The following is a 26,648-nucleotide window of genomic DNA, read 5'->3' on the forward strand; positions in this document are numbered from 1 at the left end:
AGAGATTGCGGGAAGCCCCCCCCGGGTCTCAGCCCCGTCCCGTGATCGCTGACGGGGGCAGCTCCTTACCTCCCCTGCGGACGGACGGACGGACGCTCAGTCCCTCTCCCTGCCCTGCTGTCCCCAGCTGCGGGTGCCCGCCCTGTCACCGTCACCGGGGCTTCATGAATACTGCAGGAATGCGGCGGCGTCGCCTTTCAGACGCTCCCGGTAACGGGGTGGGGGGGTGGGGGAGAAACAATCCGGCAGATTAAATTCTCACCCGCTATTTCCAGCACCCCCTTGGCCCGGCGGGCGAAGGCTCCGGGGTCCCTTCACGGGTTTTGCAGGGCCCGGGGTGAATCGGGGAGCGTCCAGGAGGATTTACCCCAAAACGCAGTGGGAGCCAGGTCCTCCCCAGCCCGCGAGATAACTTATCGCTGGTCCTTGGCTCGTGTCGGACCAAACCGAGGAAAACTCTTTGAAACCGCGACGCTTTGGGCTTTGAACTGAGCCGCCCGTTTGGCTCTTGTGAAACAACCTCGCAACAAGCCCCGAAACGGTTCAAACCGTAGAAATTCCGCTGCTCCCTCGGGTTTCTTTATTCCCCCACCCCGCCAGAGGAAAAAGGATCGGTTTGAGAAAGAGGGTTATTTTACGGCAAAGCTTTGCCTCCCCCCGCGAGCGCGGGGTGGTTTTTCTGGTGATTTTTTTTCTGGCAAAAGCTGAGTTTTGGGGTCCTGGCGGTGCCTGGGGGGGAGCGGCTGGGGCAGGGGGGGGTCAGTACAGCCGGGCTTGCGGGGTGCCGGTGACCTGGCAGGACCCCAGGGTGCTGCGGTGGCCCCACGGCCCGTCGTGGGGTGGCCGGGGGGGGGGGGGATGCGACCTGTGACCTAATTAACGCTTTGCTGGTGCCCGCCCTGCTCCAGGCCTAATCCCAGCTCCAGGCAAACCCCAGTCCCGACCCTCGTCCCAGCCCCAATCCCAGCTGGATTCCTGTCCTCCGACAAAAAACCCACCAAAGCACACCGACGCGTGACGTCACGCATCCCGCCCCACACACCCCCGCCGTAGCCACGCCCCCTCCGGGGACCCGCCCCTTTCCCGTGGTAGGGGGCGGGGCATAGCCCGCTCACCTTAACCTGCTGGTTGTGCCGTCGGGCGCGCTGGTCCCGCCCTCCCTCCCGCCCCGCTCCCCCGAATGGACCAATAGAAACGCTATACCTCGTCCCCGTCCCGCCCCTCCCGGCGGGCAGGGTAGGCTGCGCGGTAGAGCAGAGGGTTTTCCTGTGCCGCCATCTTGGCAGTGGCGCTGAGGAGGGAGGCGGGGGGCGGCTGTTGCCCGCGCCGGCCATGGCAGCTACCGCCGCTAACCCGGGTGAGCCGGGGAGTCTGGGCCGGGTGGGCTGCGGAGGGCACGGGGGGGGGGGGGGGGGCGTCTGGCCTGCGGGAATCACGGGGAGGCTGAGGGGGCGCTGGGGGGGGGGGGGGTCGGGTTTGGGGGTCGGGCTGAGGCGTCCCGAGGGCCTGAGGGGGCCCCGGACCAGGCTGAGGGGCCGCTGAGAGAGGCAGCGCTCGGTGGAGGGAGCTTGGGTCGGGGCGGCTGGGCTGGCGGTGCCGTTAGCAGGGGCTGGGCTGGGCCAAAGGGCTTGTGGAGGAGGCCCAGGCCGGGCCGTAGGAGTTTTGGGCTTGGTCGAAGGTGTCACCCGGGGCTGGAGGCTTTCGAGGAGCTGGGTTAATGGGGTTGGTCGGGGAGGGAGCTCGGGGGGAGGCAAGGGGGTGAGCTGGAGGTTGGGGGGCTGGGGGCTGGGTCAGGAGGGGCCTGGGGGTGCTGGGAGGGTGGGATGGGGTGGGGGCACCCATGAGAAGAAACGTGGGAGTCATTGTGGGGAAAGGGTGCTGAGGGACCCGGCTTGGGGTGCTCGGGGGGGTTTGGAGACCCGGCGTGGCTGTCAGCTGGCAGAAACTTTTAAAGGAGTCGCTTTGTTGAGTGGCAGGCTATTTTGGAAAGAAGGTAAGCTGGAGGGGGCGAAGGAATTGGTGCGTGAGTTCGTTATGCTGGGGAGGAAGATGTCCCTGCCACCTCTGTGCCGAACGCTTGGCGTGGGCCCTGTGTGCACGCCTGGCCTGCTGTACCTGGTGCTGGGGTCTGCTTTCCATCATTGCCCTCCCAGGAGGGAGCAAACGCTGCTGGGGCTCGCTCCCGTTTGTTGTCCTTAAGGGCTTACGTTGTTTCTAGATTTTTTTTTTTTTTTTTGCTGTACGTTTCCTTGAGGTTTTCTAAATTAGCAACAGACAAAACCCGATGCGCTGTTTTGAAAAGGATTTTTACAAATCTCCTCTCTGCCTCTTTTTTTTTTTAAGCTGCTGAGCTGAGTAGCTGGTGCATAACCAGGGGCGTGAGTGCCTGTTGGCAGACAGCAGAATATTCTTGCAACTTTTGTTCTCTCAGGTTGATAACCGAGGGGTGACTCCCTGTTTGGAGGAAGCTGGAAGGTGGCGATATCCGATGCTCGCCAAATAAAGTGGAATCTTTCAGGCTTTATCAGATTTCTGGCTAAATTTCTCTGAAATTGGTGTGTATCTGGAATAATCCGGCGTCCATGAAGTTGTAATGGATTTGCAACCTGGTGACTGAGATCAGAATTTGAGCTTCTGTGTTTTTTGGGTTGATTTTTTTTTTTGGCTTGCGGTTTCTGACTATTCTTGCTTGTGGCTTGAGGCTGGTGAGGTCTTGGGTCGTGTGACATGTTCAGGTTTATCAAGGACTGTTCAATGTAACTTCTACAGGATGATTTATTTTTTTTTCATTCTAAAGATATAGGAAGCTTTTGTGGCTTTAAATATTGAGAAAACATGTTGGATCATTTGTCTGTGGTGATTCTGAGGCAAGGGTGCAGAACTGGCATCTGGAAATACGTGGTTGTGGTTTCACATAATGATCTGAAATTCTTCAGCAATCAGAAGTCAGAGATGGTGTGTTAGAAAAAACAAGAATTCTTCATGCAGCTTAGCAAAAATATATCTGAAATGGGAATTGTCGAACTTGTGATCCCGTCCTGCAGCAAAATACGCTGTTGGCTCACAGCGATATCCCGTGGAACGGGGAGGTTATTCCAAGTAGTGAAATCTTGGTCATGTGTATTGGTGATGGTGTGGGCTTGATCAGGAAGTTCACCGCTTCTCCTGCCAGCGTAGCGCTAGATCAAGGTTTCGCAGTTTGGCAGACAAGGGATGCATAGCTAAATGTAAAGGAAAATAAGGAAAAAAGCTGTTGCTTGGGGTAGGAATGGAAAACGTACATTATGAGCCAGCTCTGTGAGAATCCAGTGAACGAAGAGAGGAAGATACTCATGGCTTTAAACTGTTAGTGTATTGCAAAGTGTTTATGTAAGTGTAGTCTTCGGAGTTGCATGATATTTTGCATAATAGGAAAGTTTTAGAAAAATTTGCGAGGAAAAGAGAAAGAACTTTCAACATCTGTGTTTAATATTTATAACTAGAGGCAGACTGATGGACCAATATCAGCTTGGCCCTTTTAAACTGAGGGGGGAAATACTTAGGGCCTGCGTAAGCATTATCTACGTCTACGAAGAGGTTATTAGTGAAGTAAATTACTTGTGAAAATTGTCCTTTAGAAGCTGGGTCCTCTCTTGATGTTGAAAACAGACTGCGGGGCTGCAGTGAATACTGGACAATGCCCCCAGATACGCTGAATGTCCTCGCAGCTTAAGCAGGGCAAACTGGCCACAAAGATAAGTTGGAACTTATTTGAAGTGTTCAAACTGCAGCTTGCGTTTGATGCCGTGCCATCCTGGGCCTTCTGTCCTTCCTCGAAGTGCTACGCAGGCAAAGCAGGTCACCTCAGAAACCTGTGAGAGAGGTGGATAAAGCCCTTTTCCCTTTTCAGATGAACTTACTGAAAAATAAATCTGCAGAACCTTTCTGCTCCCTCATCTTTCCGAGCCACCACACAGTTTACTGGTCTTAGTTAACTGAAAAGGACTTAAATTGTGAAGTGTGCTAGGTTGAAAGCCTTCAGTTAAGCCAATTCAAGCAAGTTTTAAGTTGTTAAAGTCTCCTGGTTAGGAGTGAAAAGCAAGTGGCATCCAGTAAAAGAAAAGTGGCTTGCCTTACTTGCGCTACTTTCCAGTTTTAATATTAACTTGGATTGTTAGGACACTTTTAGTGCTAGCGGGATGAATATAGGATTGATCAGCTTCACTTCAAGCATTTCCTTTTTGAATGTGTGATTTCAAACACTTGCAAGTGGAAGACGCATTCTTTTCCATGTTTTTTTTAGTTAATTTCTTCAATGCTTCTTGGGGGAGGTTCCTATGGGGATGAAGGCACTGAGCTGGCATTGCATGGGAAGCTCAAACAAACTTTAAAAAAAAAAAACCAGACCCAGAAATCCACCTACTTAAAAACTAAATCTGAGACACAGAAATTGAGACACTTTGTAAATACAAAGCCACGTGGGCTGTTCAGACCGAAGCCTTATAGTTGTGAGTGAAACGCAAGAATTCATTAAAGCAGCAGCACGCTGGTTTATCTCAGCAGCTGTTACCTGCTCACAAACCTGCTCTAAACTTCTTTGGCTTTTTGAGGAGCTCACTAATGGTTAAGTTTAAACTAAATCTCGCTATGCTGAATGAACAACCGTGTGCTAAACCTCTCTGCAGCAGGAAGCACCATTATTGCTGTGCTTTGTGCAGTGCCTGGCTGTAGCAGACTTAAGTGGTACAATAAAAAATGCGTTTAAGAGCTACAGCAGGCCCATCTCGTAAATCACGGTTTTGAATATTTTCTGTGACTCTTTCTCAAGCTTTTTCACTGTTGAGATGCCAGGAGTTGCCACAGAGCCCTTCCCAGGAGAGCTGGGCTGGAAGTCTGGCTCTCAAGATGACATTCCCGTAGCGATCTTCAGCCTATTCTATTCTGGGTTGAGCTGTTGGCTGGATTGCAGTTGTGCTTGGAGATTTATATTCGGTTACAAACAAGGATCCGTAATTTGTCTGTGCTGCCTCTGTTTATCTCTTCTGGCCTTAATTAAATTTAACAGACGTTAAAGGCAGGCAGGGATTGATTCTGGAAAGGGCTGGAACAGAGACCGGACGAGGATGTCGCTTGTTGCAGCGGTGACTCTACGAAACCCACCCTGCCCTCTGAGAAAGATCGATTGGGACTTTCAGTGGCACATCTGATCTTTGAAGAAGATTGTTTCAGAGGAATATGTTCATTGCCTCTGTTGTTGTTTTGGAGTGGTTGAAATACGTTGTTCTCACCGTGTTGGATCTCACTATGTTGAGTCAGAACTAAGCATCCTGGTCTCTGGGAACTGCCGCTCACTGCTTTCAACAACTGATCAGCAGCTTTCCCAGTGAATTAGTTTTATGTTGTGAAACTGGTGTTTCATAGGTTATAACGTATCGGGTTTTCTTAGAATTGGTCAACTCCTTTAGCTGGGTCTCCGGCCCTGGTTGTCTCTGACGACTCACATCTTGCCTTTTACGCGTGGAGCTGGTGGCTTTCGAGTGTGGCATTTTTATGGTCTCCCTCGGTATGCAGAGCAAATTGTTACCAATTTACACTACCAAATCATAGAATGATTTGGGTTGGAAGGGACCTTAAAGATCAAATCTCAAGATATTTTCTTTTCTTGCACTTGTGAAAGGGCACGTTGTACGACGAGAGGCAAATGTTTCCGAGTAGGAAGCTGAAGCACGAGGTGAAGCGCTTTCACCGTGTGATGCTGCTGTGAGATGCTCGTCCACACAGTTGGCTCCTTAGAAATAGCAAAGGCTCAGAGGAGGCCTCTAAAAACAAACAAAGACGCCCTTCCTCCCTCCCCCTCAACCCTATTTCAAAGTTGATCTGCAGAGGAACAGCACAGTATCACTTCCTTCCCCTGCCTGACAGAGGAAATTCCTCTCTCCTTAATAAAATTATTATCTGCCACACTCCAGAAACTCTATTTCTGTTCAGACCGTGGTGTTTAAATACATGTGTTGAAAAGCCACGGGCTCCTTGGCAAAAGCAATAAACCTTCTGACCTGGTTTACTTGCACTTGAGGCCGTGTTCCGCTAAAAGACCTTTGCTATCAGCCCTCTCTGCAGCTTGGGACTTTAGAAATATGGGAGGGGGCACAGAGGTGTCCAAACGATCTGAAATCAAGCGAGGAGGAGATGGGGAAGGGCTGTGGTCCCAGCATGGAGGATGGAGCGTGAGGAAGGCCAACCCCCATTTATTTTAAGTGCATCACATCATCACTTTATCACATAGGGACCGATTTCCTGGCAGAGACCTTATATATTCACATACACCAACATCAAATAGTCTTCTGTCTTTTAAAAATCTGTTTGCATACCCGATTCTTTGTTCTCGATTATTTTACTTTTTTTTTTTTAAACTTCAGAGGAGTCCTCTCGTGTTTTGTTGCTGTAGTTAGTGTTGAAATTGGGTGTGCTTGTGCATGCTGTTGTTTGGGACTGTTGTTGTTGGCCCCTACAACTGCCAAGCATTGAGCTGGATCCTTATTCCATATTTTAGGCACCCCTGGGAAATACTATGGACTGGCAAGGAAGAAACTTCTTCAGTAATGCTAGCTGCTTGGAGGAAAAATAATAGGCAGTAATAGAGGCTAGCACTATTACTGTGGTAAAAGGTTTGGGGTTTATTTTTTTGGAAGAAATACCAGAAGTTTTGGAGCATGTTTTCTGAGAGCTGGAGCTGTTCCTGCGAGCTGGCTGCTGTGGTCCAGCTGCACTGCAGAGGTGGTTGGGCTGCTGCACAGCTCCGCTTTTAGCTGCAAGCGAACCGCCGTCCAACTCTGGAGGTACTGCTTAGATGAAACTGCTGCTGGATTGAAATCTGACTTCAGGAACTGTAAAAACCCTCGTTAAACCCAGATGTATCTATGGTGTTGAAAATAGGGGTTTTTTCCTTTGCTGATGTTGGGAGTACAAAAGGCTGGTTTATGTTTGATGAGGTGAGAAGTAAAAACAAGTAGTGTTGCACAGAAGCTTGCTGTAGCGTAGCTCTCCTTTACTTGTCGAGCAACATCCTCGTGGTCTTGGCTAAGCTAAGCTTTCACAGCCTCGCAGCTTAAGCCCCAACGTGTTGCCATATTTGTTAAACCTGACTTCAGTTCTTTGCTCTTTCTCACCAATTCTGGTAGTAGTACGTGCGTAAGCAGCTCTCGGTGTCCACATACCACTTTGCTGTGGTTTGGGAACCCCGGCAATAGGCTTTTGTGTGCGTGTGTTGGGGTTTTTTTGGTCCCCTCCGCTTTGATAAAGCAGAAGCGGTTTTTCTACCTTCAAGGTATTTGGCACGGCTCAGTTTGCAAAGATTGTGGTGGAGTTTCTCTGGCTGGAGTGACTGTTTTGGTTGAAGTCTAGCAGTTGGTTAGCAGGAAACTTAAAAACCCACAACCATTAAAAGGAGTACACGGCTGACTTATTTCAGAAACATGACAAAATGCCTTAGAACGTCTTCTAAAAACTCTGGTTCTGGTGCAGATCAGACTATGTTAATGTAGAAGAATGCTGAACGTGGCTCTCGTGGCAATGTTACAACATGGTTTCAGTTTAAGCCATGCTGAGGAAGCTTTGAACAAGTGCAGAGCCTGTTATGTGTGCTCCTAAATGACTTGGAATAGGGAAAAGCCCTGCTTGAGGATCAGAGAAGTAAAGCTCAGTGCCTGCTGTTAAACACTGCTTTCAAATGTGGGGTCTCGGCTTGTGAGGATGGAGAAATCCCTCCTCACCTTGGTAAGAGCCAGGAGCTGCTGGTGAAGTGTGTGGGGAGGAGAAGGGACATCCGCACTGCCGGAACGCGGGCAGGGGTTCAGAGCTCACCTGCCCACACAGCCGGGGAAGTGGTTCGGGGTGTGTGGTTGTGTGGAGAGCCGAGGCTCTTTGCTTTCGTTGTGGAAAAAACCCATAATGTCTAACAGGCTTGGGCCTGCCGTTCGACTTGTGAGGGCAGCGCGTTCAAGTTCTACACTTAGACGCTTCTTTCTTTCCCATGCACCAAAAGGGGCTTATTTTCCCATCTCGAAGTAGACTTTTAATTCTCTCAAATAACGTTCTATCTACATGGAACCTCTCGTAGAAGTAGTACTGCGGTACTGGGCGGTGTGATCTCTGAGGGCTCAGCAAGTCACACTGCTTGAGAGCATTACCTGGCTATTTCATCTCTTAGGAAGCACTCATTAGGTTTCCTACTCCTTATGCGACTTTTCTACGTGTAAAACACAAGGGGTTTAGCTCCAAGCAAGACTGCCATCGTGCTTAATGGAGGTAGTGTCATTTTGGGGAAGAACTGATGTTCTTTACAACTGGCCGCACACCCAGAGCAGGAGGAGCGTAGGCAGAGACAGGTAATTGTGGCTGTGGCGCCCACGGGTTGGTACTGCCGAAGAATAGAAATGACTGTCTGAAAGATTATGGCCTTCAAGGTGCCTTCCAAGCATCTCAGTTAATTCTTTGTCTCTTAAATTGGGAAATAAACCCTCTTCAAGAGGCGGCGTTAATGGTATTGGGCAAACTCACAGCTCTCCTCCTCCCCTTCTGCGTGCTCATGCAGCTAGCAGATGAGAATGGGTTCAGCCCCTACCCGTGATCGCACCAGACTCCTCCTCTGTCTAAAAAGGAGACCACATCTTTTAGTTTAGCAATCTAAGCTTTTGAGCTTATGAAAACAGCATGTGCTCAAAGCTTGAAATGGACCCTTAGTGCAGGCTCTGGAGAGGCAGCAGATGAAAGGACCAGAAATGCACATTGCACAAAATCTATCCACATCAGATGCTGAAATGCAGTTGCTTTTAATGGGAGCTATATGCGGAGAGTACCCCACCCTCTGAACTAGAGGGGGATTTGACATAATACTGGTTGATTTTCTTTTTTCCACTCTTCTGTTTAGAAATGGCATCAGATGTTTCCTCACTGGGTGCAGCCGTCAGCTCTGGGAACCCTGGCCCGGGTGCACAAGCTGGAGGAGCCATCGCTCAGAGAGCCAACAAGAGGCGTCCTGGGTGAGTGTGTACTCTGTGTTTTTACTTTTTAAAGGGAGATGTGTGCATGACGTGTATTTTTGAGGAAGCGTTGTTCTCCCAAAGGAGTGGTCAGCCTTGTGATGAGAAAACTTGTCTGCTTCTAAGCAGAGTTGTATGGTTCCTTCAGGTTCGCTTTCTAGTTGTATTCTTTATGCCAGTCACACCCGTTAAACCAGGTTCTGTGTTACCTGTGAAAAGAAAGGATTAAAGTTGAATTGCACCTCACAGAAGAGGGTTGCTCGCCAGGGACTGAGAGCGAGACAGGAGTGACTGAAGCAGTGAGCAGTGTCAGTTGCTGCAAGAGAGGTAGAGGAAGAGAGAACGTGAGTGCTGGGGCCTTGCTCAAACCTTTGCAACTGTGCCCCCTCTGGGAGAGGGTGGGGGAGAAGCCGCAATGTGCTTGTGGTAGGCTTTTTGTTTGCTAAAAATGCCTTTGCAAATTAAAAGGATATTGAGTGGCTGCTCTTAAATTCCTGGCACAAGAAATTTCCTCTTAATTTTCAAGCTAATTAAAATCTCTCCCTGTCCCCGTCACTCAAACTCTTTCCTCCACCACCATTTGCTGATGCTCCTGCTACCCTGCAGCTCCTCCCATGCTGTCTGTAACTTGTTCCTCGCACTTCATTTACAAACACGCACGCTGCTGTGCTGCATCTACACGCCAGTTTTCCATCCCAAAAGGAAACATAGTGAAAAGCCTTTCCCTCTGTCCTCCCACGTTCGCTTGTCAGAAATGTTTTTTTGACCCTGTTACAGCAAACACAGCAACTTTGTCTGCTGTTGAACTAAGGACACTCTGCAGGTCACCAGACTGAACTTTAACTCTTGAAGTATTTTGCCCTCTTTTTTTTTTTTTTTTTTAAATGCAACTGATCCAAGCTTTTAAGTTGAGCGCGCTCCATTTGTAGGCTGTTGATCAGTTCCTTGTGCAGGGAGGAGCCGTTGTGAGGCTTCAGATCGCTGCTTGGAGATCCAGGGCTTTTGGAACAGGAGCTTGTGTGCAGCGGGTGCTCCAGGTGGCCTTTCTCTCTTTGGAATTGTTTCCTTGCTCTATGCCTGGTAGACATGTAAAGGACTCCACCTTCTAAACTTTGTGGGTTGTTTCATGTTAGCACATGGGATTACTTAAATCTTCCTTTCAGAAATCGTCTGCATCCCTGTAGGGACAGATGGCAAAGCAACCTGTAAAGGAGAAACTGCTTGGTTAATAGTTACCTTCTTGCTTGTATTTTTCAGGCTTGATTTTGATGATGATGGAGAAGGGAACAGTAAATTCCTCAGGTGAGGGAGAACATCGCACCCAGAAGTTTCTCTTGTGACGTCTAAGTGTGTGTTCCTGTTTCCCCGAGAGCAGGAGCTTGCTGCTCACGTGGCTTTTCCTCTCTACCAGTGCAGAGGGACTCTGAAGGAGGCAGTGCTCCGCTTCCTTAAACTCTTCCCTTTCTCCTGGTCAGCAGTATTCCTCCACATTTGCAGCTGATGCCAAAGCAAAGCTGCTGTGCACGTGGGGTGTCTGAGTCTGGAGAAGGGACCGTGGCAGGGAGGGGATCCCGTTACTGCTTTGGATGCAGTCCCCGTCTCAGGTCTCCCTGGTTGGGCCCCTGGGGAGATGGGGGCAGCTGAAGAAGTGAGCCTTGCGAGCCCTGGGTCGAAGCGGTGTCGCAGAACTCCGTGATGATGTCACTGTGTTCCGTACCAGCATCTCAAAACATTAAATTGTTTCCATGAATGTTTCCAGCAATCCGTGCTATAGGAGCACTGCTGTTGGCCAAGCCCCCCTGTTTATTGTAGAGAAGACTCTTCTGCCAAATAGCTGCTCAGCACAACAGTGAGATGCTGAGCTTTTGTTAGTGCCTCGGACACATGTTACGTCGCTCTCATCTGTGTGAGGATGCTTCAGTTAGAGACATTCTTACTCCCGAGGAGTTGGCGAGGCTGCAAATATCTCCTCTCGTGATCCATATGGAACACAGAAGAGTTGGAAGATCTCATGTCATTTATTTGTAGTCTCGCTACATGGTTTAGGATTGGACAACTCTAAATGATACGGGAGGTTCTGATGTTACAGTCTTTTAAAGATGACCACGGAATGGCTTTGAGGTGATAACGGTCCTGACAAACACAGGGTTTACCTACCGAAATCCTTTGGACGAGGGTCTTGATTTGGGCTAATTGTATCTGCAAAGTGCAATTTAACCTATTTCTTTGTGATTTTCCTAAATTACTGAGTGAGATGCCACTGTCCTTGATCTGAATGTGCTGTCGAAAACATCATCAAGGTGATAAAAATAATTAAACAGCAGACTTTTAACTAGGTCAATGAAGAGCGTGGTTCTGGATTGCCTATGCACAGCAGAGTTTGCCTTTTTAACACTAGGCATTTTTTGGTGTGATTTCTTAAAGCTTGTTGTTCTCTCAGTGTCTTTGGGAAAGAAGTATAAACACTTTAAGAACTCTTCTTCCTCTTCCCCTTCTCCTAGGTGCGACGATGACCCGATGCCAAACGATAAGGAGAGATTTGCCAGGTAAGAGTCTGCTGTGATGCCGTTTTTGAAGCTTTTGGTGCCAAGCCACCTTAATGTAAGAGAAATCCTGCAGCGCCCTTCTAATTAGCGGTTAGATTTTTTCCCTTTGAAGGAAGGTGCACCAAAGGATCCAGACACTTCCCTAGATGGGTTTTTGGACCAGTTCATTATGAGTGTGATGAAATTATGTTCCTCTTTTTCAACATTTCTTTCAGCTGTTGCCTTGGACTCTCATTCTTTTCTCCTGCTCCAGAAACTTGCAGAGAGACAAGTTTCATGCTTAGTTCAAGTTTTACTTGAACACGGTTTCCTGGGAAATGTTGTGGTTTGTGTGTTTTGTGGGGGGGAGCTGGGCAGAAGCTTTCTCTATAAATGGGGGATTTCCTAGAGATCAGAGCGTACTGTAACATTATAGGCAAAATTTTTGACTCTGATTGTCTACTTGTCGGTATCTGGGAGTAGCTCTGTACCATTTAGCACTGGGACTGACCTCATGGTATTTTTACAGCCTGTGGAACTCAACTGAAATATTTCATGGGTTTATTTTGTGTTGATGTGTTTTTTGCCAAAGCGAGGTTCACTTGTGTGTGTTCCGAGTGCCGTAAATTCCAGGGTGTCCCCTCAGCGTGAAGGCACATTGTGCTGTGTCTTGCTGGGAAGAAAACTGAGCAAATACAGAATATGCTTAGTGGCTTGTCTTAAGGAGGGGTTTGACTTCAGAAAATCCTGAAATTGGAGTTAAAACTCAAGTGGTTGAGGATGCTGGGGGAAAGGACTGCCCGGCACGCTGTGTCAAGGAGCGGAGCAGGACAGATCACATCACAGGGTGAGCCAGGAATGATGTTGGCTGCCGGGGCCTTTCCCTGTGATTTCACTGAGGTAGTGCACTGAAAGTGGTCGTCTAGAAATAAAGACTTTGCAAAATGTCCATTCTGGAATGGTTCAGCCAGAGCTGTAAACCTGTGTCAGAGTCTCAATGCAGAAAGGCAAAAAAAAAAAAAAGGCAAAGCACAGATTTCAGGTCACTGTTGTGCTGTTACCTGCCAAAGGGCTAGGGAGGGCTTCTGAGCTGGGGCTCTCCAGCTTTTTAAGTGGTTTGACTTATCCTGAAGTCAAGTAAATGAGAAATGTGTTTGCTGGCCCACATCGAATAACGTCGTTCCCTAGCGCAAGTCTTAAGCTCTGGGAACTTAAGGTATAGCAGGCCCTAATAATACATTTAAGTGCTGAGATAATGCAAAATACCCAAAAAAGCATGTGCTGTAGGCAAGCATTGCCGTGCTGAACAGCACAGGTTAAAAATTCTGCTCCATAACTGTGTGGTGGCAGAGCCAGAGTGGGGTCTTGGCTCCCTGTGGCCCCTGCTGTGGCATGGCTGTGGATTATCCTGGTTAACACCCACATGGTAGGCAAGGAAGGAATAAACAAGGGAATGAAACAACTGAATGTCACTTCTGAATTGTTAAGAGCCCCTGTCTGGTGGGGCATCAGCAGTACCTGTGCGCTTTAATGTCAAGACTATTGCAATTACTGGCTCAGGCGACTGTCTGAAGACCAGTGGCAGGAGGTGAAGAGAAGTGACAAAGTCATCGGTGGCGTTGGGGTGCCGAGGCCCCAAATGCAGCCGTAAGAAGCCTGGCATGGCTCCCCTCTGCCCCTTGGCCTGCCCGTAGTGCTCGGGACTGCTCCTGTCGTGCTCCTCACAGCCCTCATCTTCCACTACGCTCTTCCCTCCTCAGATGACATTTCAAAACAGAGCATGAAAGTGAACACGATGACTTTTTTTAACGTACTGTACTAAAACCATTTTGAAGTGGAAGGGTCCCACAGCTGAGTAATGCTAAAAACACCTACTGTACTCCAGAAATCCACAGTGTATGTTTTAGATGCTCAGCCTTTGAGAGATTGCATGCCTGCCTTCCTGAACACGTGTGTTACCTTCTCCTTCCCTGGCGGTGGCTTTTGGGGGATTATTTGTTTTCCAAGGCAGCCAAACCTCAAGGAGGAAAACTTACAATCAGCCTCTGTAAAACAAGGTTTGCAGATTCCTCTTCCCTGAAAACTGAAAGTGCGTGCAGGTTGGTGGGGTTGTCTGTGTGCCGTTTTTGTCGATGATGCGCGTAACATCTCTGTGTGCTATTTGTCGCGTAGCCGTCTTGGCTGTGCTGTCCTCAGTGGTGTCTATGTAGCAGCATTACAAAAATGCGTGGCATTAGCTGTGAATCTTACACTGTTTGTGGATTTGAGGTTTTTAATCTGCTTTTCTTATTTGTTAATACTATCAAAGAGGCTATTGATATTTTTTTCTTTCTTTAAAGAAAGAGTAGTTTAATGTGACTGGGACCCTAATTCCTAGTTCTGCCATTAACCTTCTAATCTTGCGCAGAATAATCTGCAGCTCGGTTGTACGTAAAGCAGAGCTACCTCTTGCCTGTTTTACAGTCTTGGTAAGCGTCTTAAAACTTCAAAATGATGCAGATAGCAGGCGCCCATTTAATGTGTAATGTTGCAAACTAATGACTGCTTTGTTTTATGGAATTGCTCCTCTGCAAAACAGATGTGTCTGTAGGCTGGGTTTCCTAGTACATCTTCCCATTTTTTCATTTCTTTAAACTTTTTCCATTTTTAGCTTAGATCGCTGATTTTATTTTTAGGTCTGATGATGAACAGAGTTCAGCGGATAAGGAGAGACTTGCCAGGTAGGAGAATGGAGATTTCAAGCATGGACAAGCAGAGTATTTCCTTTCCTTGATGTTTCTCTAGGCATCCCTTCTCTTTTCCCCCCCCTCCTTCCCTCATCTGCTGCAGTAGAGGACTTGAAACTGAACAGACTTCTGGAAATCGCTGTGTAATTGGAATTAGGAGGGGAAAGGCATTTAGTCCCCTTGTGAGAATGTCTTTGGGGAATACGGAAAAGGATTTGTTTGCCAAAGAGGGCAGGGTAGAGCCATTGCTTTCACCTAGTACTGTAGCTTTGCTAACGTGTGCTAAATACAGTTTCTCTTGTGCTGGAGCAAGGTGCCAAATGGCCTGTTCTCACTTCGGTAAGGTTTTGTCACAGGAATGCAAAATAGAGCTTAGTGTACTAGTTAAGGTTTTTTTGTACCCCATAAAACCTTCCAGGAAAGATGTGTCCTGTGCATTACAGTGATTTAGGCTTACTGAACACAGGATTCTAATTTTTTCCCCCAAGTTCCTATTTATAATTAATGAGGGAGCATGGCTGAGTTGACCAAAGCAGTCGCCTTGAATGCTGTACCATTAATACAGCAGGAACGTACCCCGAGAACGTGGCCCCGCAGCTGGTCAAGATGGCGTGGGGTCCGGACTGTGTTTTTCCAACAGAGAACCATCCAACTCTAGACGTACCATTCCCGACTTTCAGCTGCAAAAATAAAACCTATCAAGGTTTCTGTTGCTTGCCACCCACAGCTCGTTGCTGCTGCAGAGCTGAGGGTTGGTAATTCATGAGAGTGGCTTGTTTTGTGGCTTGCCACCTGGAAAACTTATTCTGTAACTTCTTAGGACTGTTCCACCCCAGACTTCTTCAGGATTCTGGTCAGTTTATTGCCTGCTGGCTGGTTTTAAAACAAAAAATAACCCCCAAACACAGCCTTTCCTAACTGCAGTGTTGCATAGCTTAAATATTTGAGGAGATAAGGAAACCCTAGAGGCGGGGCCTGTGAGCAGAGCAAACAGCGGTGCTTTTCAGGGATTTCTCCTCCAGTGAAGCAGCGACCCTTTCCTCTGTCCCCTGTAAGTTGTTGCTGTCGTGCAAGAGCCTGTAGTACAGAATATTTGGTGGTGGGGCCAGTAAAATGTCCAGTGGTTTCCCAGTAGCTGTTGTGGTGAAGGTAGCTTCGTTTTCACACTTGAGCATGTGGAGAAACTGATTTAGAGGTGAGGGTGATAATTGAAGCACTTCTTTTCCTGAATATCAGTCTCTTGCAGCAAGGAGCAAGGTCACTGAGTGATTGCACATGCCTGGTAGTGATAAATGCTCTATTTGTTATATTTCTCCTCCTTAAATCACTTGCCTATGTTCCTTCCGACACTTTCATCTCATCTCATTTCTCACCATGTGCTTCCTTGCATCTGATCCATCCTTCTGTATAGGAAACCTGGCTTTTAAATTCTGTTTTTAAAAACCCACCTTAGTAACCCAGTTAAACCACACACGCCGGATAAAAAGAACGAAGTCTAAACAGGTTGTGGTCTGATCTCTGGGGGCTGACGGGGACTGTGCCCTGGCAGCAGACACGCAAAAGGCATGCAAAGAACCTCTTTAAGGACTGTAACTGGGCAGCGTTCATTGTGGTGCCTCTTTGGAAGTCCAGGTGTGTGCCTGGTAGACGGTCTGCCCTCGATCTGTACAGAAATCAGGTGTAGATCTCCTCTGAAGCTTTCCCTCCTGCCACCATATTGTAAAAGGCTCTCGATGTAACTGAGGAGTAACTCCAGAAAGGCACTGCAAGGTGAGACTCGTCTGTTGTGATTTAGGTGCCCAAGTCTTAGCTGCAGGCCTGGCTGCCTCGGGTGGTTGTTGGAGATGCGGGTGTCCAAGAGGTGATGGTGGAGGGGATCTGATTCATCCTCGGACAAGCAGCGGGTGGGATGAGTCTTCCTAGTCTGTCTGCAGCAGTGCTGTTTAAAGGCAAATTTCCTCCACAGTGAGGTGAGAGCGGAGGCCATAGGAAAGGAGGAAATCCTTTGGCTTGCTGCAGTGTGGTGGAAGCGATGGGGAAGCTTCTTTCTCTGCTAAAATAGCTTAGCCTAGCTTGTTGCCTTCACCAGGTACCAGGGAACCGATGTAATTTCAAGCGAGGCTCTTGTCCGCAGCAAAGAAGGTCCAACTGTAGACTCTCCTCCTTGCACTCGTTCCTGCGTTCCTTTGTGCACGCCCAGCATGAGGCGCTTGTAGTCCTTCTAACTCCTGACGACCCTGATGCATCTCTGTGTTTTGCACTCTGGCCTTGCGGAAGCGTTGACACGGGGAAATGGCTGAGGCTTCTGGCCTGTCAGTAACTTCATCTTCCTCCTCTCCTCCCTGGCTTTTTGCAGGGAAAATCACAGCGAGATTGAACGTAGGCGAAGGAACAAGATGACTGCCTACATCACAGAGCTGTCAGACATGGTGCCCACCTGCAGTGCCCTGGCCCGCAAACCAGACAAGCTCACCATCTTGCGCATGGCTGTCTCTCACATGAAGTCCCTGCGCGGCACAGGCAACACCTCCACTGACGGCACCTACAAACCCTCCTTTCTCACTGACCAGGTCTTGGCTTGATGCTGCTTCATGGGGAATCCTGCAATCAGAGCAGGGAATGAAATTGTGGGTGTGGGGGGGAGACAGGCACCCAGGGTGGGGTTTAGAGGGCGTCACCTACTGAGCTCTGGAGTTAAGAGCGCGTCTGTCTGTCTGTGAACGCAGGAACTCAAACACCTGATCCTAGAGGCAGCCGACGGCTTTCTGTTCATAGTGTCCTGTGAGACCGGGAGGGTGGTATATGTCTCCGATTCCGTGACTCCCGTCCTGAACCAGCCGCAGTCGGAGTGGTTTGGCAGCACCCTCTATGACCAGGTGCACCCGGACGACGTGGGCAAGCTGAGGGAGCAGCTCTCCACTTCGGAGAATGCGCTGACAGGTAAAGCAGCCCGGGAAGGGATCAGCGGGGGCGGGCGGCATCAAAGCCTGCGGAGGACTTGGATTAAAACCTTCCCTTTGTAGAAGGAACCAAACCCTGGTGCCTTTCTAACAAGGATCCTGCAGCCCCCCCCGAGAGTGCATCTAAAGGTACCATTGGTGACACTCGTGTCTTGCTAGTTTCCTGTTACCTGGTGCCTGCGTCGGCAAAAGGACTCGCCTTGCAGCAGCATCTTTGTTTTTTCTTCTTTCTTTAGGTCGCATCCTAGATTTAAAGACGGGGACTGTCAAGAAGGAAGGCCAGCAGTCCATGAGGATGTGCATGGGTTCACGAAGATCTTTCATCTGCCGAATGAGGTAATGAAGAGATTCCTTGGGCAAATCTCACTTGAGCCTGAAGCTGAACTTGAACTTGCTCCCTGGCCCTGCCGTGCTTTTATTTCAGCTTTTTTTTGCCCATTCTGACATAGACATGATATAACGTGGCTGAGCTGCCTGCACAAAGCTAATGGTCAAGTTCTCGAGACTTTTCTTTGCCCTATGCTAAGATAGCGCTCAAGATTGTTGTAGAAGATCCAGTTTCAAGTAACAATTTTTGATCCTATGTGCCACCTCCCTTCTTGAAGTCTGTAGAATGAGACCTTTCCAGTTGGATGGAGGAGACTCAAAGGTTCATAGAGCGCTTCCTCTTATCCAAGATTGTCAAATTGTTTTGATGTTGACCAAGAAAGATAAAAACCTTTCCCTTTGCATTTCTGATTCTGGTACAGGTGTGGCAACAGCTCAGTGGATCCGGTCTCTGTAAATCGTCTCAGCTTTATGAGGAATCGCTGCAGGTAAATAATACGAGAGTTATGGGCAAGCAGGCTGTGTCGCTGGGAACAAAAGGAGCTACAGCTCTGTCATCAGGGTGGTGGGGACATGCTGTGGTGAGGGTGGACTAGTACAGCTCATAGAAGAGTTCAGATAGATCTGCTGGTAGGGGAACCAAAGTACCACTTTGAGGAAGATAATCCTGGGGAGGATTAATCTTTCTCTATTCCAAGATTGGATTTGAAGTCACTTTAACACCACGTGTTCTTCACACTCTTGTTGGGCTCTGATGTGTGTCTTGTCCCTTTTTAATTTGAAGCTGAGGTAGATTCCAACCTGTTGTGTTCGTGGACCTCTTGCATTTATGTTAAGTCTTTGTTCTGGTGTTTACCCTGAAGATGTTCTGCGGAAGCTTTTTTTTTTTTTTTAAATACAAGCAGAAACCTTGCCTCACCTTACCCCAGTTTAATATACAGTGCAATCAGTCTGTTTTTTCTCTTCCAAGGAATGGCTTAGGTGCAGCAAAAGATGGCGAACCTCACTACGTTGTGGTGCACTGCACAGGCTACATAAAGGCCTGGCCCCCCGCAGGTAATCACTCCGCTGAAGTGTTCAGTTGTGGCTGGGTTTGAGTTGTCCCTTCCATGAACTGAATCTGCCAGCAAATGCTTTCCAAATACATCTATCACTTTTTCTTATTTTAGGATTGAACTGCTTTTTGCAGCTGCTGGATCAGAGATCTGTCTCTGGACAGCAGAGATACTGTAGGGGATGGAGATCACAAGTTGCTGTCTGACATGCTAGCTTGTGCTGGAAGTTACAGAGATCTGGCAAAAAGAGGGAGGGGGAGGTGACTTAGTTTACCAAATTCCTTCATGGGAAAGGATACTGAATGACAAAACAGGGTGGAGAGATGTATTGAAGTTGGAACTGCATGTCTCTCTTCCTCTGAAATTGGTAATTTTTCCTGTATTAATCTTGCTGAAATTTTTTGGCACTCCTCTTAGGTGTTTCGCTGCCTGATGATGACCCGGACGCTGGCCAGGACAGCAAGTTTTGCCTCGTGGCTATTGGCAGGCTCCAGGTGAGTAGCATCTTCCGATGGTGCAACATTGCCTTGTCCTGGAAATTCAGAGAGTTAAACTCTTCTGCCTGAAGATGTTCCCCGATTGCCACAGATCCAACTGCAGGGCTGGCCGCTCACGAGAAAGCGGCGCTCGCAAGATTTGATAACACGGTACCTGTCTCATCTCGCAGGTCACCAGCTCGCCCAACTGCACAGACATGAACAACGTTTGTCAGCCAACAGAGTTCATCTCCCGACACAACACCGAAGGCATTTTCACCTTCATCGATCACCGCTGTGTGGCTACAGTTGGCTACCAGCCACAGGTGAGAAAATGGCATGAGCTTTCTAAGAAAGAACTGCTGTTCAAGCTTACTTTGCCTTCCTCCCTCTCTCGTACATCGTGGCTCTGCTTGTCTAACAGATCTGATAAAACGATGCCCAGGGCCTGACCCAGGCATGTGTTTTTTCTCCACCAGTTGCTTTTTCATGTGCTTTAATAAGTACTTTGATCACTGGAAGGGCGGGTGGCTCTGGATTATGTCTAATGTCAATTAAGATCGTTTTTTGCCTCTATTTGAGTTAGAGATCAAACGTAAGTCAACTGCTGTTGTGCTTCTCTTTAAAATACAGCGTGCCCGTCCCCGTACTTGGTTTGTGTAACAGCGAAGTGGTGGGGGGGGAGCAGTAACTACCTGTCCAAAGCGGAATTAATAGGGCAGACCTGAAAGAGGGAGTCTGCCTGCCAGGTGGACTGACTCGATCTCTCTACTAATTCCTTTAAAATTAGGAACTTCTGGGGAAAGACATTGTGGATTTCTGCCACCCGGAAGACCAACAGCTTCTGCGGGACAGCTTTCAGCAGGTAAAACGCTTCAGCTACTGCTTTGCATGCAGCGTGGTGGTCAGATTGGAATCTGTCGTGGTGTCTGCAAAGCTATGAAATGAATTGGAAAACCAAGAGGAAACATAAACCTTAGCTATTTCTCCTTTGCCCGATGGCAAACCGTTACAGATATAGTCATGTAACGGTAAATGTGCAAAACAAACCAGAAGCATCTGATGTCTAACTCTTGAATTCATCCTCTGGCTGCTAGCCTGGTCTGCTTTTAGGGCCAGAGACGTGGCTACAAAGTGCCTACCTGAATGCCATGCTTCTGTGGCTGAAACGCTGGTTCATCTCTAGGGCCCAGCCCAGTGCTGCAGAACTCGAAATGGATGTGGTTTGCTTGCCCTGTTGTCGTTACTCTTATTTCTGAGGGCGTTGGACTTGTGGCAGGGCAGGTAAGACTGCCCCTGTGCTTTCATGACTCCAAAAAGTAGCTGCTCATATCCATTTGTCCAAATAGTTGGAATCAGAAGCAACAGCATGTGCTTCATTTGCTGGAGGCTTTTTTCATACATCTCACCACTGCAAAGAGATAAGAAAGGTGAAAGGCAAACGGGGGGATGTTAGATTCCCCTCCCATATCATTCAGGAATCAAACCAGCGCAAGGATGTAGGAGCAGTGCCATTTCCTTGGGGAAAACCGGGATGCGGTCTCGTGGGCTTTGAGGCGAAGGGCCATCACGAGGTTGTAGGGGGGGTGGCTTGTGCGCAGAAGCAAGTTGCTCTTCAACACCTTCTCTTAGCAGGTACTACTGATGGCATTACGTTTTTTTAGGTGGTGAAGTTAAAAGGCCAGGTTCTGTCAGTCATGTTCCGATTCCGATCCAAAAACCGGGAATGGCTCTGGATGAGAACCAGCTCCTTTACCTTCCAGAACCCCTACTCGGATGAAATTGAGTACATCATCTGTACCAACACCAACGTCAAGTATGTACATGGAAATGACTTGCCGAGCACCAGTGATAGCGCACGAACCTGATGGGATCTTGTCCCAGAATAACTGCTGGCCCAGAGAGTGGCTTTTCATCTGAGCAGGGCTGTCTGCAGCTGGTGGTAGAAAGTAAACGCTTATTTTTCTCCACTGCTGTGGTTTTGTCCTTGGATTGAGAAAGGAACTCCGATGGGGAGACTGCTTTCGTTGCTGCTCTCCTCTTTTTCCCTCTCTTGCCTGTTCTAGTGGGTTGGTGCCTCTCCTTTGGGAGTGGTCAGAGCTGCTCTTTCTTCCCATGCGTGAGCTGCAGGCCCCTTACAGAACAGCAGCAACTGAAAGGAAGGAAAAAAAGTAACGTGCCCTGCATAGGATTCCTAACTGCAGGCGTGGTGGGAGCAGCAAACGGAGCCTCTCCAGCCAGGCAAACTGAAGGCTAGATTGCTTGTGGGCAGGTGAAAAGCCAGGATATTTTTACTTTTTTTAACGAGGCAAGGTCCTAGAGTGCAGGTAGCACTTCTTCCCTTCCTGCAGCCGGCACGCTGATGCTTTCTGATGAGAAAGTGTTAAGGGTTTGAGCAGTGATGGATCCTGCTGGCGTTAGAGCTGTGGCCTGAGCGCAGGGCTGGAATCTGATGCAGATCTGGTAGAGGCCTTAAATCCTGTCCCACTGTTAGAGATATCTCTTTGAACTCATTCATTCCACACGCATCCATTCTCACATCCATACTATGCCTTCCAAAAGCACCACGTAAATTCAGACCAGATAAGCCACAGTCTGCGTCTGATCGTGTTTGAGGTGCGTTTTATGTACCTGCATCTTTGCTAGGTTACCTGTATTGTTTCATCTTCAAGATCAGGTTATTACTGAAGCAGCAGCTTGCAAAAGAACTGTCGAGAAAACGCTGGACTTATTCCATTCCTTTCTTGTGGGAGTTAAACATTAACTGACTCCTGACAGTTAACTGAAGAGCATAACGAACTCCACCAACGTCTTGGGCTTAAAACCTCAAACTGCTGGTGGTCTCCGGAGTGTCTGACCTAGAGCTGAATGCAAAACCTGAGAGGGTTTAGGTTCCTACAGCCTTTGCTTGTGCTTTAAGGGTGATGCCGATCTGGCCGTGCTCCTGGTGTAGGTTATTAATGGCTCCCCTGCTCGGTGACTTGAGTGGGAGGGGGCCGAGCCCTTCAGCTCCCAGCCGGTAGCGTTGCGTTACGTGACACCCCACTTCAGAGACCGTGGAGACTGAGTGGAAGGATCCTTCACTCGAACAGGCTTTGCAAAAGCAAAGCTGCCGATCTTACCTGAGACAGGCGCGCTCTCCTACACCCAGTAGCCAACTGCTTGCTTTCCTTTGGTATTTTTTTTAAATACATTTTTTTCTTTTTTTGTTTGCTTTAAAGGAACTCGAGCCAGGAGTCTCGGCCTGCCCTGTCAAACTCAATGCAGAGGCCCCAGCTGGGGCAGAGTGTCAGCCTTCCCCTGGAGATGGGCACGGCACAGCTGCCCCCAAGGTCAGGAGGTGCTCAGCTCCTTTTACTGTGCCTCTCTTGCTGGTTCTGCCCTCCTGTCAAATAGCCTTCCTACCCAAACTTTCCTCTCTGCAGCAGTGAACTCCTCTGGGCTAGTGAATCATTGGTGTAACCACAGAGTATCTGTTCCCTTGGCAATCGTTTTTAGCAGCGGTGTTCTCCTGTTACAGAGACTTTCTATTTTAGGCAGCAGCAGCCACCACAACAGACAGAGCTGGAAGTGGTCCCAGGAAGAGAGAGCCTGTCTGGTTACGACCACTCACAGGTAAATCAACAGGGCTTTCGGATACTCCTCTGTTTTTTGTCCTGCGTTATTCAAATTACCTTTTGCCGGGGCTGTAAAGGTGGCCACACGAGATTGCCTTGAGGCTGCTGAGAGTTTGGAGAGGAAGGTGTTCCGCCTTGGGTTTTGCTGAATCCGCTTGCTTGATTCTGATCCACCCCTGTGGCATCCTCCCCGCTGTGCTGTCCCGATAAAATATGCAGGAGTCCGGAGAGCAACTCGGCCTCTCGCGTGCGAGTTCGAGGTGCTAATGGCTCCCGTTCGTACCCGCTCTCAGGTTCCCGTCCAGGCTGTGAGTGCTGCCGGCCCGGAGCACAGCAAGCCCTTGGAGAAGGCAGAAAGCCTTTTTAACCAGGAGCGGGACCCAAGGTTCAGCGAAATCTACAGCAGCATCAGTACAGGTAGGGAGCGCTGGGCTGCGAGACGCGGCCAGGGGCACGGTGCGCGTTTATCCCATTTCAGCTTTGAGCTCAGTGCTGTTTGCTCTTTCCCGAGTCACTCAGAGCGGTTCTGGGCACAGGAGCTCAGCATGACTGTATTGTGGCAGCCCAGGTCTTGCAGAATTTTGCTTTTTGACACTGGGTGGAGAATTCCTGTCTGCGCCGATGTGCTGTTGTGGCAGTGAACTGTCCTGCAGCCACCATCGTGCTGGAGAGGTGTGGGGAGGGAGTGGGCGATGAGGTGCCTGGTGCTCTCTGTGTTACTGCCTGCCTTAGACTGATCCTTCCTGCTTGTCCCCAGAGAGCAGTTCTCTGTGTTCTAGTCTGGGCACAGTGGATGCTCTAACCCCAGAGGACCTTAATGCAAAGTTTATTAGAAAATGGAGAGGAAATCGAGTTAAACAGGCTTTTACAAAACCATCTGGAGCCCATGTCTGGATAAGGAACAGTCACGTTGGATGCTTTGGCTCAAAAAGTCTTCCTTCTCACAGACATGTCTCTTGCCACTGGTTCTCTGTCCCTGTTCCTGCTGCTGAGACTCTCAGCCCTAACGTGACAACCTCTCTCCGCAGACCAGAACAAAGCCATTCCTGCCAGCACAGTGCCCGCCAACCAGCCCCTCTTTACGCAGGGAAACACTTTCACCCCATCGCGCCCTGCTGAGAACTTCAGGTGAGGCTTCCTGTGCTGCGCTTTGAACGGCCTCACGTTCGTTTCATCTTTGCTTGTTCTGTTTGTGTGTCCTTCTGCAAGAGCTGAGTGTTCCTGGCCTCTCTCGCCGTGCCACTGATTGTCCGTAAAGGCGTTCCTATATGGCGTGCACTGAAAATACAGAGGGAGCTTATCTGGGCATTGGTTTCGCTGGGGGCGAGAAGGGCTCCTGCTCCCCACCGCTCTCCTGCTTGGTGCTGCTTTGCTCCTGATGGGCCTTGGGCTTGTTTCCCCCCACCAGTAACTCGCACGGACAGTGTTTGTGCCTCTGTCCTGCACGTGACCGCTAGTGTCCTAAGAGTGCCGCCTCTGTCTTCCAGGAGCAGCAGCATGGTACCTCCTGTGAACATTATCCAGCAGCAGCCGCCCTCGTCAGCGGGCCGGATCTTAGCGCAGATTTCCCGCCACCCCAACCCCGCTCAGGTCAGCGGAACCAACTGGGCTCCCGGGACGCGGCCAGCGTTCACGCCCCAGGTAGCAAAGCCCCGAGTCCCTGCTGCGTTACGGCCCCTTCTCGCTGTGTGACTCAACCTGCTTTAACGCTCTAGCTGAGCCGTGGAGCGATGCTCTGTGCCCGTCCGCTTTCCCCTTTGGGGCCAGTCCAGCAACTCCTCACCCTAGTTAAGACAAGGTTCGGAATAAACGCCTGCCTCTCCTTGCTCTCTTACAGCAAGTGGCGTCCCAGACGGTGAAGAGTCGGCCCCCGTCCTTCGGCATGGGGACTTTCCAAGGCACGCCGTCCTCCTTCAGCCCCATGACAGCGCCTGCCTCTACGGCTTCCCCTACGGGGGCTGCTTACCCGAACCTTGCCAGCCGTGGCACAGGCTTCAGTGAGTATGGCTTGGGGTGGCCACAGAATCCCCTGGGAGGCAAGCTGGGAGCATCAGTCAGATACGGCCTGGGGGCGATACCATCCCCATCGGTTTCTTTTGCGTGCGTTGGGAATCCTGCTTTGGCTTACGCTGCCTTGATCCCCTTTACCCATCGTCCTGCCGCAAGGCTCCAGAGCAGATGAATTTTGAACCCTTTTAAGGCTGGCTGGGAGGAAACAAACCCCTCTGGGACTCCCCTGCCTTTGTTCTTGTTCTGCCAGTGGCTTTTCCTGGAGGGGATACCCTACCCCGTTAACAGCCAGGCACCGTACAATGCGTTGTTCGCTTCCCGGTCCTGATCAAGGATCGTGGAAACCAGGAAACATTTGCTGACGTGTTCTCTCTCCGACAGCCGCGGAGGCAGCGCAGACCCCAACTCCGTTCCAGACGCGGGCAGCTGAAGGTGTGGGGATGTGGCCGCAGTGGCAAGGACAGCATCACGGCCCGGCGTCCGGGGAGCAGCACGTGCAGCAGCCGCAGCCAAACCAGCCTGAGGTCTTCTCAGTAAGACGGGGCTTTTCTTAACCTCCCGAGCGAGGACCGGTGTGGGTCAGTCTTGGGGGAACGAGTGGTCTGGGCAGCCAGCTGAGAGCTTGTCCCTCTAGTTGACAATATCTGGTGAGGTCTCGGACTTGGGAGTAGCCTGAAACTGGAGGGGAGAGGGCAGAGGCCTCAGCTGGGCTGGCTTTGTTGCAGGATCAGTGTGAAACTCTTACCAGCTCTAATTAAAACAATAACAAAAGAGCCAAATTCCCCCCCCAATCCAGTAAAGCGAAGATAACTCTTGAGAGTTTGTATTCCTCCAGCGAGCTGCTGTTCTGCTTTCAGAGGAGTCGGTGTCACTGCTCGTGACTTCCAGGTGCTGCTGCTGCAGCCTCAGACACTGCCCCTGCGTGCCCTGGGGGGGACGGGACCGTCCAGGCGCGCAGCACCTGCTCTGGCAAACTCCTCCTGGCTGAATTACTAACAGGATACTCTAGTCCAGACAGTAACTCTCTCCTTGTATCCTCGCAGGACATGCTGACGATGCTGGGAGACCAAGGACCCAACTACAACAATGAAGAGTTCCCTGAGTTGAATATATTCCCTTCTTTTTCAGAATAAAATAAGCCCTCGGGGAAGCAAATCATAGCTCTTATAATATCCATGTGTAAAGGAAAACACCTAAGTCTTTTTTTCAAAGACTGCTGAACTTTCTGAATAGTTCCTACCTTCTGGAGGCGAAACTCTGCCCGACAGCCCGGAGGATGGACGTGGTGGTTTTGGGGCACCTCCTCTGTGTGGCGCTGGCAGCGGGGGACTGTTCGCCCGGAGGCTTCAGGACTCGAGTGCCGTGAGAGCGCCCGTGCTCGTTGACCAAAGGCCCCGTGTTTCCGGAGCCGCTCCTTCGCGGCTTTTTGTTCTACACGCTGGCTTTGGTCGGAGGGATTCCCGTCTGGATTACAGACAGCCCCTCCAAACTCATAAAGGTGGCTTTTACTGTTTTTATTTCAATCTTCTATACCATGACTTTTTATTTTTTCTATAAAACACAAAAGTATTGTAACTTTTTAAATATTGGAAGAAACTCTTCCAAAGCGTTAACGCTGCATAACGCAATTCTGGAGGATGCTCGTGTAAGAATCCTTGTAAGCTGGTTTTCTCGCTGGAGGAAGCTCGGCCATCTTTTTGGAGGGTTGTTACTGCGTCTCCAGTCCAGGGTGCTTTATTTAGAGATTCCCGTGTTGGCAGGCACATCGGTGTGTGTTTGGATGCCGTCTCTTCCGTGAACCGTGCAATGAAACGGGCCTCTGTACTCGGTGTGACCTACAAACTCCCGTGGGGGCCCAGTCCTTCGTGTGAATGACGGGATAATTACGAGCCATAAAAATATTATGTATGTAGCTTTGTTCTCGCTGCAGCA

At 49.5% G+C, this 26,648-nt stretch overlaps 1 protein-coding gene across 12 annotated transcripts; it reads left to right on the top strand.

The window, feature by feature from the left end:
* Positions 1–73: 73 nt before the first annotated feature.
* ARNT (aryl hydrocarbon receptor nuclear translocator) lies at positions 74–26,239 on the top strand. Of its 12 annotated transcripts, none has more exons than XM_075737341.1 (23): positions 94–210; positions 8,909–9,020; positions 10,278–10,322; positions 11,522–11,566; positions 14,221–14,265; positions 16,628–16,841; positions 16,998–17,211; positions 17,295–17,360; positions 17,468–17,567; positions 17,981–18,046; positions 18,529–18,614; positions 19,031–19,107; positions 19,281–19,415; positions 19,880–19,954; positions 20,754–20,905; positions 22,311–22,421; positions 22,626–22,704; positions 23,000–23,123; positions 23,735–23,834; positions 24,194–24,347; positions 24,544–24,703; positions 25,098–25,240; positions 25,760–25,874. In XM_075737341.1, exons 1-23 carry the CDS (start codon positions 165–167, stop codon positions 25,847–25,849), a joined length of 2,439 nt encoding a protein of 812 aa, XP_075593456.1. In that variant the 5' UTR covers positions 94–164; the 3' UTR covers positions 25,850–25,874. The 12 variants fall into 12 exon arrangements, with proteins under 12 accessions (XP_075593459.1, XP_075593456.1, XP_075593462.1 ...); XM_075737340.1 differs by having other exon boundaries at positions 96–210; positions 25,098–25,249; positions 25,760–26,239; XM_075737342.1 differs by lacking the exon at positions 94–210 and adding an exon at positions 1,204–1,357 and having other exon boundaries at positions 25,098–25,249; positions 25,760–26,239.
* Positions 26,240–26,648: the final 409 nt, after the last annotated feature.

The sequence above is a fragment of the Balearica regulorum genome, chromosome 28 (genome assembly GCF_011004875.1).
Source record: "Balearica regulorum gibbericeps isolate bBalReg1 chromosome 28, bBalReg1.pri, whole genome shotgun sequence".
NCBI classification, from domain to species: domain Eukaryota; kingdom Metazoa; phylum Chordata; class Aves; order Gruiformes; family Gruidae; genus Balearica; species Balearica regulorum.